The sequence below is a fragment of the Poromitra crassiceps genome (assembly GCF_964638095.1).
Source record: "Poromitra crassiceps genome assembly, chromosome: 7".
Classification (NCBI taxonomy): domain Eukaryota; kingdom Metazoa; phylum Chordata; class Actinopteri; order Beryciformes; family Melamphaidae; genus Poromitra; species Poromitra crassiceps.
Genome location: NC_139628.1, coordinates 14,648,540 through 14,666,298, shown reverse-complemented (window position 1 = coordinate 14,666,298; position 17,759 = coordinate 14,648,540). Strand labels below are relative to the sequence as shown.

The window sequence follows — 17,759 nt, the reverse complement described above, 5'->3', positions numbered from 1 at the left end:
AGCATTACCACCACTGAGGTGCCCTTGAGCAAGGCCCTTAACCCCAAACGCTCCTGTGGCGAGCAGATCAGACTGTAGTTGTACTGGTCAGCTTCCAGGTAGGAATGCATGTGTGAGTGTGAGCTCCTGAACGAGCACAAACCTTTTAGACCACAGCACTTTTACCCTCAGATCCCCCCCCCATGCAACACACATAATATGTCACTGTCATATGTCACCTACTTCATATCCCTATGAACCCCCCCCCCCCCCCCCCTCAAACACCACACATACGTCCCTAGTCAATAACCCTACACACCCCTCAAATCTCGGCTCTCTAGCACCTTCCGATCCCTATGGCCAAGACTCCAAGTGAGTGAGGCAGTGAACCCCTGAGGCTATTCTCCTTTGTCTGGCAATTAGTGATAGAGACAAACAAGAGCATTGATATTCTCTATGTTTCAATCTATCCAGTTTTCTAAGCACTTACACAGCTTTATTGGAGGCTTTGATCACTGGCAGCAGCCTCAGAAGAGCCTCCTCTGAAGCAGAGTATTTCTTCAGGTCAAACACGTCTAACTCTTCTTCTGATGACAGTAAGATGAAGACCAGAGCCGACCAATGAGCAGGGGAGAGTTTGCCTGTGGAGAGAGTTCCTGATGTCAGGGACTGTTGGATCTCCTCCACTAGAGAACGGTCATTCAGCTCATTCAGACAATGGAACAGATTGATGCTTCTCTCTGGAGACAGATTCTTCTTTATCTTCTCCTTGATGTACTGGACTGTTTTCTGATTGGTCTGTGAGCTACTTCCTCTCTGTGTCAGCAGGCCTCGTAGGAGAGTTTGATTGCTCTGCAGTGAAAGACCAAGGAGGAAGCGCAGGAACAAGTCCAGGTGTCCATTTGGACTCTGTAAGGCCTTGTCCACAGCACTCTGGTAGACATTTGGTTTAGATTTGACTCCTAGCTTCAGAGACCACGGAGATTTTGATTGTGGTTCTGACATCAGATTGACATCAGAGTCGATGAATGAGACCATGACATGAACAGCAGCCAGAAACTCCTGAAGGGTCAGATGGACAAAACAGAACACATTGTCCTCCCACCCACCACGCTCCTCTTTAAAGATCTGTGTGAACACTCCGGAGTACTGTGAGGCTGCTGTGATATCAAAGCCACTCCCTTTCAGGTCTTCTTCATAGAAGATCAGGTTGCCTTTCTCCAGCTGCTCAAAAGCCAGTTTTCCCAGAGAGAGAATCATCTCCTTATTCTCTGGCGTCCAGTGTGAACCTTTCTCAGCTTTCCCATGCAACTTGGCGTTCTGCTGTTTGGTCTGAATCACCAGGAAGTGGATGTACATCTCAGTCAGGGTCTTGGGCAGGTCTTCTCTCTTAGTGGTTTTCAACACAGACTCCAGAACATTAGCAGTGATGCAACAGAAGACTGGGATGTGGCACATGATGTGGAGGGTTCGTGAAGTCTTGATGTGGAAGATTATTCTGTTGGCCTGCTCCTCATCTCCGAATCTCTTCCTGAAGTACTCGTCCTTTTGTAGGTCATTGAAGCCTCTCACCTCTGTCACCATGTCAACGTACTCAGAAGGGATCTTATTGGCTGCTGCAGGACGGGTGGTCATCCATATGCGAGCTTTGGGAAGCAGTTTCCCCTTGATGAGGTTTGTCAGCAGCACGTCCAGTGACGCTGACTCCCTAATATCAGTCAGGATCTCATTGTTCTCGAAGTCTAGAGGAAGTCGACACTCATCCAGACCGTCAAAGATAAATGCAACCTGATGCTTGTCAAACCTGCAGATTTCTTTGGTCTCAGGAAAGAAGCGATGAATAAGTTCCACCAAGCTGCACACTCTATCTTTCTGCCGGTTCAGCTCTCGGAAAGGGAATGGAAATGTGAACTCTATATCCTGGTTGGCTTTGTCTTCAGCCCAGTCCAGAGTAAACTTCTTTGTTAAGACTGTTTTCCCAATGCCAGCCACTCCCTGTGTCATCACTCTTCTGGTTGGTTTATCTCTTCCAGATAAAGGTTTAAAGATGTCTTGACAATTGATTGGTGTTTCTGGTCTCTGGCTTCTGGATGCTGCTTCAATCTGTGTGATCTCATGTTCATCATTGACACCTCCACTCTCTCCCAATGTCATATCAAGCTCTGTGTAGTTCTGATTCGCAAGTGTTGAGTTTCCTGCTGTAGCAATCCCCTCACACAAATCCTGAAGGTTCTCCTTCAGGTTACATTTGTGTTGACGTTGACACTCTGCAGACGTTTCTAAATGAATAAACAACAGATTAAATGGACTCTATTCAGCTTATTCCTGTTGGGTGGACAAACAGGTCCTGACTGGTGTAAGGTATAAGATAGCTGTTGCTGGAGTTTCATGCAACCAATTGGAATCCACACTGTGCTGATTCCCATAAAGCTCTGGTTGTGTATGTTAAAGGAGAATTTCGGTTTTTTACACCACGGTCCTCATTTCCAGCTTAAAATATGATGTTTTACTCACCGAATTATGTTTGGCTTCATTCGGATGCCCACGGAAGATTTTGAGCTCCGAGTAGTCTCCTCAAACAGGCTATAACGAGAGCAGGCGGCCAGTGCGGGGCATGCTGCACGGCAGTGCACGCGCTCTCTAAATGACACTTTTTCTGTCAGATCACGGTTCATTATAGCCGTTTTCCCACATGCGTACCGGAAAATTACCTGTAAGTCAATATCGGACATTTCCCTTCACACCTCTCCTCTGGCATGTGGGAATCTATCAGCGAAATTGCCTGTATGTGGGGGGGGGGGGGGGGCGGCACTGCAGAGCGGGTGGGGAGTGACGTGTCGGCAAAACTCCGAATGGTGAAATAAGTTTGCTTGTTTATCCCTTCACCTGCGCGCGTTGAAGCACTTTTTACAGACTGGCTTCATTTGATGTGTCCGGGCTTGCCTTGGCTGTCGGCAACGTTGCTTAGTCCCTGTCGGACTGTGACTGAAGGAGGAGGACGGACTGTGGCCAGAGAGCGAGCAGAGAGGAGAGGGGAAAATCAGCACACACACACATGAAGCTGACATAGGCTACTGCTCTTATTATCACAAGATCATTTCGCCAGTTTGCTTTAATGTGCGCTAATGATTAGATTATGCCCGCTGGAACATTAAGCAACGTGTGTACACCTCGCCCATGAGAGTGTCGCGCAGAATATGAAGATAGACTAAACCGGGGACAGATCATGACAGTGTTATGTACCTCTGCGCTGCTGCGTGAGACTAGAGCCGTCTGGAAGCGAGAGAGACCAGGAGGGAATTTATTTTGGGAAGATGCTCTGAACAATTTTGACGACGTGAAATGGAAGCGTCATTTTCGCATGTCCCGGTATTACGTGCTGAGTCTGGTCCGACCCGCACGCAAGATCACCCGGTGGCGAAAACCACTGGAAGCGCGTTTGCCAGGGGAATATCGAACAATCAGCTGTGTATTTGGTGTTGGACTGTCTACTGTGTGCACAGTGCACTGATAGCGGAAAATGACTGGACCCCTTTCTCACCTGTCTGTCTATCGCGGCATACCGCTCTTCTGACTAGCTCAAGACTGGTGAAATGGCCGCGACGACGGGGTCGCGCTTATACCGGCACGGCGCCTTTCCCACATGCAGCCATTTGACCACGTTCCGGTCATTTTGCGGTACAAAGCGCATGTGGGAAAAGGGCTTGTGGTTGTAAATATAATTATTTAGCTAATAGCTAGAAGCTAAGCTAACAACAACACAGCAGTCAGCGTTGATCTGGCCCGGATGGGGTTACAGTGCGTATCTTCCCCCTCTGTGAAACCTCTTCTTCAGAGAAACCACAGAAGGGGGAAGATACGCACTGTAACCCCATCCGGGGCAGATCAACGCTGACTGCTGTGTTGTTGTTAGCTTAGCTTCTAGCTATTAGCTAAATAATTATATTTACAACCATAATGAACCATGATCTGACAGAAAAAGTGTAATTTAGAGAGCGCGTGCACTGCCGTGCAGCATGCCCCGCACTGGCCGCCTGCTCTCGTTATAGCCTGTTTGAGGAGACTACTTGGAGCTCAAAATCTTCCGTGGGCATCCGAATGAAGCCAAACATATTTCGGTGAGTAAAACATCATATTTTAAGCTGGAAATGAGGACCGTGGTGTAAAAAACCGAAATTCTCCTTTAACCAAGCAGCAGCTAGCTGCACTTCTCATGCTGTTTGTTATGTTCATGTATGTAAACTACTTGGGGGGGAAACCTTTCAGACAATACACACAACATTGGTACTGATTGTATAAAAGCCCTGATACCCCTGAGGAACTTCTTTACTGGCATTATGGATAAAGTGACTATGCAACATGTACAACATGACTAAAGTGAGAATAGAGTTTTTAATGCAACTATTCAAATTGAGCAATTCAAATTCAAATATAAATAATTCAATTTCACTTTCTAGTGACATATATTTCTACCCATATCTTCTACCCAATTAATTGTCCCTTGCTTTTAGATATTCTTCTGTTACTCACTGTCCAACTTACCATTTTCTTGATTCTCCTGTTTCTCAAGGTCCTCTGCAAGAAACCTCTGCTCTTTCTTAAGGATATCACAGAAGATATTTTTGCCTCTATCCCCACTAGCATTCAGTGACTTATACAGTTCCCTCATCTGCTCCTGAGTGGTAGGTTTACATATGATATTGTCATAGCCTTCTTGCGTGACAACGTTCTCCTTCAGGAGTTTATCCAAGATTGGTGCGACCATGGTCACTTTCTGGATCAGCTCATACCGATGTTCATCCACAAAGTGTTTCTCTGAGGAGAAAGGGAATGAAAAAATGAGCTGATTTGAGTGAGGATCAGGCTAAAATCAGCTTATATCAGGCTACTTTGCTTCTGAAGGATTACAACATGAAGGCTTTCATTTGAAAATATATATTTATGTCTGCCTATTTTTTTTATCTCCAAAATGTTACTGTCTGAAATCCATAAATTAATATTTCAAAATCACAAATAATCCAATTGCAGGATTTATCAGTAGGCTGTTTGTGCTTTTCCTGACAATTGCCTTTAATCCTTCTGTTCTATGGCTGCTTGATATAATTAGATTTTCTGATACCCCAGAGGACCTTGCTGTGTGTGTCTGCCTCTGCTTGCACTGGCAGAGCCACGGACTGACACTCTGACAGGGAGACCCCGCCAGTCCAAGTGGCAGGCGAGATGTCTCCCCTTATCTCTAAAGACCTAGTCTGAAATATTAACTAGTTGTCGTGCCATTGTTTCCAGGGGCACAACATGTCAGGTAAGCAGTTAATTAATGCCTACGAATGAATCTCGCTCTGAATGCGTCTAATGTGCGCATAATACTATCATATTAAGACTATCTGTCATTAGGCGATGCAGCTCTGTAGGCTACTCCCATTGTGAAACAATTTCTCTGGCATGTGTTGGATTGGTAAATAAAGAGTAACGTTAACTTACATAAATTAACTTACATAACTTATACATTTCAAACGTCAATTAACGCTGCACAACGCTCAACATGCAGTGAGTGCAGTCAGATAATTAATTTAAGAGGAATCATCCTCTTAGAGGATGACAATTAAATGTGAAGATAGCCTACACAATACACAGCTTGTTGCCTGCCTAAGTTATTTAAGATATAGATTGTATAGTTTATTTTTCTTTTACCATGCAACAAATGTTTAGTTTGTGACAGTGTGACACATTATATTGCAAGATAAACCTTATCTTCCATGTTGTATTATTATAATAACAATTTCCAACAACAGCATTTGTTTTGCATTTTGTGTATTTCAAATAAAATACAAATTTTCCAGTCATATTTTCATCATTCAGGTTTTCTAAAAAAAATTATAAATATTGTATTGTATCGTTATCGTGAACCCAATATCGTGTATTGTATCGTATCGGGAACTGAGGGTATCGTGACACCCCTACTAAACACAAATACAATACAATGAACACATACTCTCACAAGGCCTGTCTCTCTTCACATCTTTTGTCTGGATGTAGGTCAACAAAAGTGGATACAATGACAGCCTGCACTTTATATAAATTGTTGGCATGTTTAGATAAGTTCTATATTTTTTCAAATGTCCCCCTTTTTAATCTTCCCATGACTTAACTCTGCATTCGATCCTTTCCGTTGATCTCTTCCTCTTTCAAATCCTCCGATGTTTCTAAGAGCTCCTCTTTATCCGCAGCCATCGTTGCTCCCTGATAAAATCACAGGAAATATTAAACTCCAAGAACCAACTTTATCTACCGTAAAGTGTCCGAAAGAGGCTATAAAAAAATTAAAAGGCAGAATCTTCAGCAAATGAAATCATGAACACTTTGAAATGGTGATTGATGATACTTCATGCTGTGTATAAGCAACCAGATCCTCATTTACCCTATTCAATTGTCTTATCTCTATTCAACTCTGCTTTCAACATTTGTTTTCCACTTGTGAAACCAGGCAAGATTGTATCCAGTAACACAGATAAACAGGGGTGTAGTGCTGTGGGAGCGCAGGGGAGCGGAGCTCCCACACTTTTTCTCCAATGGTTTGTTTTTATAATCGTAAAGTAGGGGTGGGGTTGTTCCTCATATGGTGTGCTTCCCCACTTCTCCAGATAGCACTACACACCTGCCGATAAACCATGGTTTACTCAGGGTTTCAGAAAACCTTCCATAATCCTGCTAAGGGAATGGAATCCATTGGAACTACATGACGATGTATTATACCGGAAAAGGCAGGATGGAGACCAGGTTACATACCAACTAGTTTTACAGAACATTTTGTAAAAGTTTTGCAGAAAAGGTCTTCCTGAAAAAGCAGTGCCCCTGGTAACCATAAAGACTATGAGACCCCTAGAGTTAGTATGCATGGATGTCGATCAAGCACGATAGTAGCAACACAAAGGATATTGTCGCTGTGCAATGAAAACCACTGTTTATGTCCATTGTTTATGATTTTTACTTTTTAATATAAATGGAATATATCCATTCTCCTCCATCTACTGGCAGGTTTTGGCGTCTAAATGACCAATGAAAACATGTTGACAGGCTCGTGACCCTCGTGTTCTATCGCTGCACTACCCGAAACAGTGTTGGTGTGAGGCAACAATGCTGACAACTGGGGACCCTGTGCCATCCATGGAGAGCGGTGCCGATTCCTCCCACAATGAGAGCGGCCTATTTTACACACTCCATTGTCTTCAAAAATAATTCAATAAAATAACAAAAACAACAATTTAGTTGTACTTTGAATAATTGTTACTTTTACCTTTGGCCGTTTTGGAGTCCTCTCATCTAGCTGAAAAACAAGTGTTTGGGGGAAACGTATAAAATGTCTGCAGTTATGATGATGAGTATAAGACTATTAACATGTATTTATTGTCATTATTCCTTGTAGACTGGAGCATAGGGCCAACCACAACTATACTAAACCAAATGTGTTTTTGCAGTTTCTGTAGCAAGTGGGTTTTCACGGGGTGGGGTGGCTAGCCCCACACCAATTATTATTATTATTTTTTATATTTTTTATTTTGCAATTTTCAAAACGTAAAAAACAACAACAAAAGGCTCAGACAGAGAAAGAAAAAACAAACAAACATAATTCACATTCCAATACTACAGCTTGGCACTACCAGCCACGTAAGGTGGTCCCCATGTGCCTGCAAGAGATGTGCGTGGGATCCCATGCAGAGAGTCCATGAGAAGTCAGTTATGCAGGTCACACCAATTATTATTAACATGTGTACTCAGTACACATGTTAACACGGCCATATATCGGTATCGGCCGATATTGGCCTTGTTGACTGCAATCTTCCAAAAAAGATGCTGTTCAATGATTGCAGTGGCCAATATTTAGTTGGGTCACATGATTTGTTGTTTGTTTCATAATTACATGATATGGTATGATTGAATTTGGGCTCATTCAAAGATAGTGTGATGAAGAGCTCAAGAACCGGTATCGATTATTGGCCAAATTGTTATTTTAAACATCGGTTCAAAGCTGGTTATATCACAGATCCGCCCCACACTCCCCCCGGACCACGACCCGCTACAATTCACATACCGCCCCAACAGGAGCACAGCGGATGCAGTAGCACACGTGCTCCACACCACCCTCTCCCACCTGGAGGGGAAGGACACCTATGTGAGAATGCTGTTAATGGACTACAGCTCAGCATTCAACACCATAGTACCCTCCAGGCTGGTAAGCAAACTCAAGGATCTGGGACTAAGCACAGCAATGTGTGACTGGATCCTGGACTTTCTAACAGACCCGCGCCAGGTGGTGAGAGTGGGCAACCTCACCTTCTCCCCACTGACCATCAGCATAGGAGCGCCACAGGGGTGCGCCTCCAGCCCCTTCTGGTATGACCTCTACACCCACAACTGCGTGGCGACTCAAACTTCGACCACCATCGTGAAGTTTGCAGACGACATAGCGGTCATGGGGCTGATCTCCATGAGCGACGAGATGGCCTACAGAAAGGAGGTGGAGGCCCTGGAACAATGGTGCCAGGACAACCACCTCTCTCTGAACGTCTCCAAGACAAAGGAGATCATTGTAGACTACAGAAGGGGGGGGGGGGGGCGCACACCCCCCAATCACCATCAACGGCACAGTGGTGGAAAGGGTGGACAGCTTCAAGTACCTGGGAGTCAATATCCACCAGGACCTGACATGGGCCAACCACACCGCCACTGTTGTCAAAAAGGCCCAACAGCGACTACACGGACTCAGGCGCCTGAAGAAATTCGGGCTAAGGCCAAAAATCCTCAGGGACTTCTACAGAGGCACCATTGAAAGCCTGCTGACTGGTTGCTTCACCACCTGGTGAAGCAACGGGAACGGGAACTGCACCACCATGGAACGCAGGGCGCTAAGAAGGGTGAGGCGCGCGGCCCAGCACGTAACAGGATGTGAGCTGCCAGAACTGCAAGATCTGTACAACCAGCGGTGCCTCAGGAGGTCCCTGAAGATCATCAAAGACACAAACCACCCCCATAACAGTCTGTTCTCCCTGCTACCCTCAGGGAGGAGATACAGGGTCCCAAGAGCACGCACAAATCGCTTGAGGGACAGTTTCTTCTCGCAGGCCACAAGACTCCTTAACATATACAAATAGTGTAGTAGCTGTACTGTACCGCACTGCAGCTGCTACCATCATGTATGACTAATGTTCAACAGTATGTTTAATTAGGTATATGCTACTTCCACCTAACATAATGTTATTATGTTTAATAATGTTTAAAGTATGTTCATGCCATTTGCACATATGTGCAGTGAATACGCCACTGTCTGTGGCGGGTCTACTGCTTTATTGCTTGTTGCCTCTTGTTTCTATTTTTTTTTTTTTTTTTTTTGCACTATGTTGTAACGTCTACAGCACAAGACTTTCACACGTGATACTTTTACTACGGAGTGACAATAAAAATCTTGAATCTTGAATCTTGAAAGGTTGCTGTCAAAAAATTCCGGCGGAGACCTTTGGTCGTCGCCGAATTTTGGCTTGCTCTTGTGTTTGTGCGTCGATGGGGCAGGGGTTGCGGAGTATCTGTGCCGCGGGCTGGTTGAGGTGGGCTGGTCTGGGTAGAAAAGTCCAGGGGCCCTATCTAGAGACCGATATGACGTCATATGCGCGTTTAATATCTTATTGTTAACGGCTTTAATGTCTCCGATAGGACCGATAAGGGAAAATGTACATATACCTTCAAAATTAGCTTTTTTCAAGGGTAATGCTTACTTTGTCCAGCAGAGTGAACCACAAGGTCACAGGGCAGCTGCACTTCTATTGTTTCCCCACCCCCCCTCCCCTCCCCCCTCCCTCTTCCTCCTCCCTTTCTCCAAAAACAAGCCCGGCCACAGACAGCAGTGCAACAGTGAGTGACTTCCATGGATCTGCGGTCTGCCTCATTTCAAGTTAGCCATTTTCCCACATGCGCTTTTTACCACAGAGAGGTATTTGTGCGTATTTATTTATTTAGCCTTTATTTAAACAGGTAAAATCGGTACCTATGTTCCCCGGGTTCTATGTTCCCCGGGTTCTATGTTCCCCGCTCCTGCTAAAAAGGGTTCTATGTTCCCCGGGTCCTATGTTCCCCGCACCCGAAAAAGGGTCCTATGTTCCCCGGGTCCTATGTTCCCCGCTCCCGAAAAAGGGTCCTATGTTCCCCGGAACATAGGACCCTCAGGGGGCCCATGACCCAGAGCCTCTCCACAGGGCCACCTGTGTCTGTTGCCCAGGCCTGGGACAAACTGATCCCTTACACAACTGATATGGTATTCAAAATGGCTGTCCAATTGGAGAAAACAAACAAACAAGATTTGTTTAGAAACGAAATTACAATTATTTTATTATTATTATTATTATCATTATTACTACTACTACACCCGGTGCGCACACTGTATAGGCCTATTATACTATATACTATAGACCAGTAGTTCTCAAATTGGGGTCCGGGGACCCCCAGGGGTCCGTGGCACTTTGTCAGGGAGTCCGCGAAAAAAAAATATATATATGTATTTTTTTGCAAAAGCTTCATAGTTCAATGAAAATATTGTATTCTAATCTAACAAACCTATCAATTTAAAAGTCAAGCATGTTACCGTGGAAACAATTAAGCTTAGCCCAAAATCACAAATCAGAATGAGGGGGTCCCCGGTATATTTTCTATTTTATAAGGGGTCCTTGGCTGAAAAACATTTGAGAACCTCTGCTATAGACTATTATACTTACTTTTCTGTCACATGGTCATTTTTCAAGCCGGCTTATGACTGCATGTATCTTAATTACTCAAAATATAAGGCGACTAAAAAGGGCAACCATATTTTTTATTCTGGCAACCAAAAGCTCCTGCCAGGTTGCCACTCTGGCAACCACTTTTAAAAGTTAACCTCAAGCCCTGCCTAAGCTGTCCCTGTCTTTGTCTGTCTTGTTCTTTCATACTAAACAGCTCGTTCAGATGCAGCCGTGCCAGGGATGCCAAGTTTGCAGGGATGTATTACTGAATGGGCTTACCGTGCCCAGGGCCAGGGGCCCAAGAGCTCAGGGGGCCCATGACCCAGAGCCTCTCCACAGGGCCACCTGTGTCTGTTGCCCAGGCCTGGGACAAACTGATCCCTTACACCACTGATATGGTATTCAAAATGGCTGTCCAATTGGAGACGAGGATAAAAACCCACCTATCTTGTCTCCCTCCATACTTTGTATCTCTCTTCCACTATTTCCCTCGTTATCTCTGTCTCTTATCTCAGGTAATCAGTCTGGCACATAGAGTTCTAAAGAATCCATCACATATCACATGTTTTATTTTCTGAATATGATTTGTTACCTTCTGGGAGACGTTACAGAGCTAGTCGATGGAAGAGTAACCGTTACAAGCTCTCCTTCCTCCCAACTTAGGTATTGTCACTCAAGGTCTTGTAAGCTCTTGTATTTGGTTTTATCATTTTATTATTTTTAATGATTTTTACAAATTTATTCTTTTATATTCTACTTCTAAGAAGTAGGCTACGTTTGTGGTTTTCTCTTTACTATTCTACCTCATGAAGTAACAACTCCTATTGAGTATATATGTGCAGCACACTATTTGCATCCTCCCTCTGTATATGTGATGCTGATTTGAGTGTGACTTTTATTATTTTTACTTTGCTTATTTTTATATCTTCGAAAATGTCTATCATCTTATCGGATAGAGTTGAACAAATTGTGCAATGAGGCTTGTGCAAATATCACGTCTTGCAGTGCATTTATCACTTTGATTGTAGTGCAATACTGTAGTGTCTCTGTGTCACTTTGTTTGTGGTCATTTGACATTGTTGGTAATGTTGTGATGCGGCCGTGTGCACTTTTTGCCAAAGACAAATTTCCTCTAGAGGACAATAATGTTTATCTCATCTCTCTCATGATTAAAGTTCTAAATTCCCACATTACACTGCTGTAAATTACCCATGTTTAATACATTTTTGAAACCTAGGAGGAGAAGAAATGAGAGGAGGTAGGAAGGAGAGCGTGGTAGCAAAGGCAAGTATAACAGACGGGGGAGAGTTTGAAGCAGAAGTGTTGAAATTAAAAGTCAAAGTATTAACAATGAAATTATAAAATTCCTGCAAGTTGCAACCACTGCCTTTTGGAGATGAACTGCAAAATGACAACATTACAACTGCAACTAGTATACGTGCGTTATGAACTGAGTGGTTCTGTCAGCGAGTATGAGTCAGCTGAGCTGAGCTGAGCTGGATACATACATGCATTGAGCGTCAGTAATCACAACACAAGCCACGTGAAATGACCCGTTTCACTATCGAGAATTTGGTCCAATAACATTTAGAAAGTCTAGAAGTGCTACATGATGGAATTATTTTAGTCCATTCTAGTATGCAGACTCAGAGCAACTCGAGGGACCGAAAGTTATGCAGCAGAGTTTAGGGTTAGGGTTAGGTGTGGGGGGTGGGAGAGGTTAGGTTTAGGCGTGGGGGGTGGGAGAGTTTGGGTTAAGCGTGGGGGGAGGGGGTTCCATTTAACAATTTTTTTCAAAATTGTGAAATAGAAACGTTTTTATGCCGTGGAAAAACGTTTTTCCTTAAAAAAAGAAAAGAAAATTGAGACTGGGCTGTTTTTAACAGGTGATTAGTAATTGTTTTGGATTGCATTTTTAAAGTAAATCCTCTGAACCCTGGTTGAAACTCACCAAAACCATAGATCAGGAGTGGAAAACAACCAACATGTCTTGCACCATGCTACTGTGGCCAGATTTTGGGACATTGCAGCAATCACAGACATTTAGCACTTTACAATATGTTTTTCAGGCCTAGGATGATGTTTGCAATTTGTAATTCATTTGTAATTGTTTTCTCTCCCATAAGTGCAATAACAGAAAAGAGAGCAATATTATCCAAATCATTGCATAGATCTTACCTGCAATTCCTTATTCCTTAATCCTTATTGATATGGAATGGACATCTGGCCTGGTTTCAATGAAGAGTCAGTCTGTTGATAATGACAACATAACGTAGATGCAAGCCAGTTCAATCGTTATAACGTAGATGCAAGCCAGTTCAATCGGCGGTCTGCGACGAGTCAATCCAACATTATTTACAGCAGGTTGCATGAGCTCAAAACTTTTTCACGCATTAAATAACAACTGTCCCAAGACATGTTTTCGTATGTTACGTTTGTATGAACTTTTGACAGGCTCATGTAGACTGTATAGGAGGAATGCTATGCTATCTCATTAAACAGTAAACACACACGAGTGCGCACACACACACGCACACACACACACACACACAGAGCTATTTAGCCTACTACTAGGAAGCTGTTCCTTCAGCAAAACACTGTTGACAAGTAGCGTTAACGCTAGCTTTTGGACTCCCCCTTGTTGAATCTCTAACCCACATTAATGCAACCTGCTGTAAACGTTGGAATGACTCGTCGCTTGAGACAAGTTGAACTGGCTTGCGTCTGGTTGTTTCACAGTTTCTAATGACATGCGTCCCCCCGCAAATTGCGGGCCGCAATCAATGTTAACGTTACAGACAGTAAACTTATAAGAGTGAGTGAGAGTATATGTTGAGCTTTGAAAGCTAGGAGTGTGAATCTTACCATAGTTTTCTTAGTTTAAGATCTAGCAAGCATGTATCAGAGTGAGGACTCAGCTATCCCAAAGCCAAGGAAGGGGGAGGGGTGAAAGGGGAGGGGTGAGCAGCCACACTGTAAATACTTGTAAACCGGCCTTTCTCCATGGAGTTTAACACTACAATGTTAGTTTCTTCCAGATAGGAACCCCCGCTAAATAATAATAATAACAATAATAATAATAATAATAAATAATAATAATTGTAATTAAAAATCGGCCTTGTGAGCAAGGCAGAGGCCGATGCCGATTAATTAAAAATGCCAATAATCGGCCCCAATTAATCGGCCGGCCGATTAATCGGTCGACCTCTACTTTAGATACAGTAAAAGTATAATATAGGGTAATGTAAGTTATATATATTCTTATATATATATATTCTTCATCAGACGCATATGGCGTTGAAACGTCTGTCCTGTTACTTTGCACCTTAATAAAAGGCGTTGAATAGTCCGAGCTGCTCCAGTTTCCTTCCTTTTACTTCATGCTGCGTCCCTCCTCTGTGATGCACCGGACCTGCCTGCCTGCAATAGCTGAAGCGCGTTGGGACTCCCTCTACCTGTCGAACATCCTGTCTGTCTGGAGGCTGTTACTGACCTGCCTAACAGCCTGTCTGTCTGTCTGTCTGGAGGCTGTTACTGACCTGTCTAACATCCTGTCTGTCTGTCTGTATGTCTGTCTGTCTGTCTGTCTGTCTGTCTGGAGCAAGCCCCCAGGAATAGCGCTGGGCTGTGAAGCCATTTGAACATGGTGGCGAAGCTCTGTATTGCAAGTCAGCCCAGAAAGGAAAATTCCCATCCACTTGCATGGGGATCCCGGCAGCTGTTAAACCCAGGTGAATTTTTTCCCGGTGTCACTCAAAGTATAAAACGACGATTAATTATCAAATAATTTTTTATGGGGTCATTTTTTCTTCAGAAGCCACTAAGAGCCGTATAATGGTGTATTTCCTTCTTTTAATACATCCATGGGTGGGAGGGGTGGGAGACATCATGGAATAGGCCTACGTAATGGCACACATGCGCACTTCGCATTGGGCCGCATGGTCAGGAAGTAAAACCAGGAAGAAAAACCCCCCATGATGGCTTCATGTGCCAGTGAGCAGCCTCCGTCCAAATGCATGGGTGGGCGTGGCTCGTCCCCTATCCAGTTCTTTGAATACATCCATGGTCTGGAGGCTGTTACTGACCTGTCTAACATCCTGTCTGTCTGTCTGTCTGTCTGTCTGGAGGCTGTTACTGACCTGTCTAACATCCTGTCTGTCTGTCTGTCTGTCTGGAGGCTGTTTCTGACCTGTCTAACATCCTGTCTGTCTGTCTGTCTGTCTGTCTGGAGGCTGTTACTGATCTGTCTAACATCCTGTCTGTCTGTCTGTCTGGAGGCTGTTACTGACCTGTCTAACATCCTGTCTGTATGTCTGTCTGTCTGTCTGGAGGCTGTTACTGACCTGTCTAACATCCTGTCTGTCTGTCTGTCTGGAGGCTGTTACTGACCTGTCTAACATCCTGTCTGTCTGTCTGTCTGGAGGCTGTTACTGATCTGTCTAACATCCTGTCTGTCTGTCTGTCTGTCTGTCTGTCTGGAGGCTGACCTGTCTAACATCCTGTCTGTCTGTCTGGAGGCTGTTACTGATCTGTCTAACAGCCTGTCTGTCTGTCTAGGCTGTTACTGATCTGTCTAACAGCCTGTCTGTCTGTCTGTCTGTCTGTCTGGAGGCTGACCTGTCTAACAGCCTGTCTGTCTGTCTGTCTGTCTGTCTGTCTGTCTGGAGGCTGACCTGTCTAACATCCTGTCTGTCTGTCTGCAGGCTGTTACTGATCTGTTTAACATCCTGTCTGTCTGTCTGGAGGCTGTTACTGATCTGTCTAACAGCCTGTCTGTCTGTCTGTAGGCTGTTACTGATCTGTCTAACAGCCTGTCTGTCTGTCTGTAGGCTGTTACTGATCTGTCTAACAGCCTGTCTGTCTGTCTGTCTGTCTGTCTGTCTGTCTGTCTGGAGGCTGACCTGTCTAACATCCTGTCTGTCTGTCTGCAGGCTGTTACTGATCTGTTTAACATCCTGTCTGTCTGTCTGGAGGCTGTTACTGATCTGTCTAACAGCCTGTCTGTCTGTCTGTCTGTAGGCTGTTACTGATCTGTCTAACAGCCTGTCTGTCTGTCTGTCTGTAGGCTGTTACTGATCTGTCTAACAGCATGTCTGTCTGTCTGGAGGCTTGCAAGCGGGTACTGACGTTAGGGCTGCATGATTAATCGAAATAAAATCGTGATCTCGATTCATAGAAAGCACCGAATCTAATTTCTAAATCATGTCGATTCTGCCGCATTTTCATTCGGGACACCAGCACAAGCGCTCCTACTTTCATGATAAAGTGAGGAGGCGGAGCTGTCAGCAAAGATGCCTCTGCCTCTGACTGCGCGAGGCAAGTCAGGCAGGCAGACCTCCGCAGATGTACAGTGATTCAGTGAGAAACATTCCATTAAACTTGAATGTAGTACTGTGTTCATTGTTACTTTAATGATTGAAGTAACAATGAACACAGTACTACAGGTTTCACTCTCAAACGACCGTATCAGCACATGAATAGAATCACCAACTTGCTGCATTTCATTTCTCAGCCCCGACTTTGTGTTGATATCTGCGCGCCGCATGACAGACAGGAAACGCATGCCTTCTTAACGAAAGATCATCTTAGGCTAAGAAACAATTGGGAAACGCGTTTGCTTCTTATGGGAGCCTTAAGAAGGGTTAAAGAAGCTATAGCGCAAATAAGCTTTTGGGAAGCGCAGCCAGAGGAGGGCACTGGGTTAGATGGGAGTGGAGGGGAGGTGGGAGTGGACAGAGAGGAGGGCACTGAGTTAGATGGGAGTGGAGGGGAGGTGGGAGTGGATAGGGAGGAGGGCACTGGGTTAGATGGGAGTGGAGGGGAGGTGGGAGTGGATAGAGAGGAGGGCACTGGGTTAGATGGGAGTGGAGGGGAGGTGGGAGTGGATAGAGAGGAGGGCACTGGGTTAGATGGGAGTGGAGGGGAGGTGGGAGTGGATAGAGAGGAGGGCACTGAGTTAGATGGGAGTGGAGGGGAGGTGGGAGTGGATGGAGAGGAGGGCACTGGGTTAGATGGGAGTGGAGGGGAGGTGGGAGTGGATAGGGAGGAGGGCACTGGGTTAGATGGGAGTGGAGGGGAGGTGGGAGTGGATAGGGAGGAGGGCACTGGGTTAGATGGGAGTGGAGGGGAGGTGGGGGTGGATAGAGAGGAGGGCACTGGGTTAGATGGGAGTGGAGGGGAGGTGGGAGTGGATAGGGAGGAGGGCACTGAGGGGTGGGTGGGGGTGGGTAGGGGGTTGGTGGGGGGCACTGAGGGGTGGGTGGGGGTTGTGGGGGGTGAGGGGGAGGAGAGGAGGAGGGGTTGTGGGGCGGTGGGGGTGGGGGGAGGTGGTTGGGTTGGGGGGTGGGCGCTCTGGCAGAGGGGTCGAACCTAGCAGAAGAAGGAAGTCAGAGTTTGCTTCTATTTTATACCATGTTGTTTTGAAGTGGAACTACTAAATGCAAAAATTATCACATATACAAAGGGGGGGAAAGCACAATTCAGGATCGTACACAAAGTGTCATTATCAGGTTTACTGTGTATATTGTAATTGGTACAGGGGGATGGGGGGGGGGGGTGTTTTGGGCATGTTTCTTCTTAAAAAATGTGGGGCTGTTTTTGAACAGTTTTTGGGCTGGAAACCATCCATCTTTAACTGGCAACACTGCTAGAAGCCTCGGTATGCACTAAACCAGTCTGACAGAAACCACAGATCACATCAGGAGGCGTGTCTTTAATGTGTCAACAACAGTGAAATAAAGAGTATAACACAGAAAGAGAATAGCCTGGGTAAACCCAGCCTCCACGTGACCCACGTGACCCTGCTCACGACTGTGAGCAGGGTCTGAGAGCAGGTCACGTGGAGGCTGGGTTTACCCAGGCTAGAAATAGAATGCATGGAGCTGGGCCAATATCACCACATTTCACTATCAAATGGACTTTTTATCAGTTTAAATGTGTAAATAGTTATTTTAGGCGCCTGTGAGGTCAAACAGGGCAAACAGCTTATATTCACACAGGTCATTCTTCTAGAGCAGT

The 17,759-nt window shown here is 45.0% G+C and overlaps 2 protein-coding genes across 2 annotated transcripts in view; both read right to left on the bottom strand.

Annotated features, from left to right (window-relative positions):
* The window catches only part of LOC310780208 (protein NLRC3-like), a 200,205-nt gene that overhangs the window by 15,209 nt on the left and 167,237 nt on the right, over positions 1-17,759 (bottom strand). The gene's annotated exons all lie outside the window — the stretch shown is intronic.
* The window catches only part of LOC310780209 (NLR family CARD domain-containing protein 3-like), a 41,231-nt gene that overhangs the window by 15,209 nt on the left and 8,263 nt on the right, over positions 1-17,759 (bottom strand). Inside the window, exons 3-6 of the mRNA XM_083640788.1 lie at positions 12,921-12,992; positions 6,129-6,219; positions 4,522-4,794; positions 470-2,258 (exon numbers count right to left, since the gene is read on the bottom strand). Of these exons, the coding sequence (XP_083496914.1) occupies positions 470-2,258; positions 4,522-4,794; positions 6,129-6,210 (2,144 nt within the window). The 5' untranslated portion in view covers positions 6,211-6,219; positions 12,921-12,992. The remainder of the gene's footprint in view (positions 1-469; positions 2,259-4,521; positions 4,795-6,128; positions 6,220-12,920; positions 12,993-17,759) is intronic.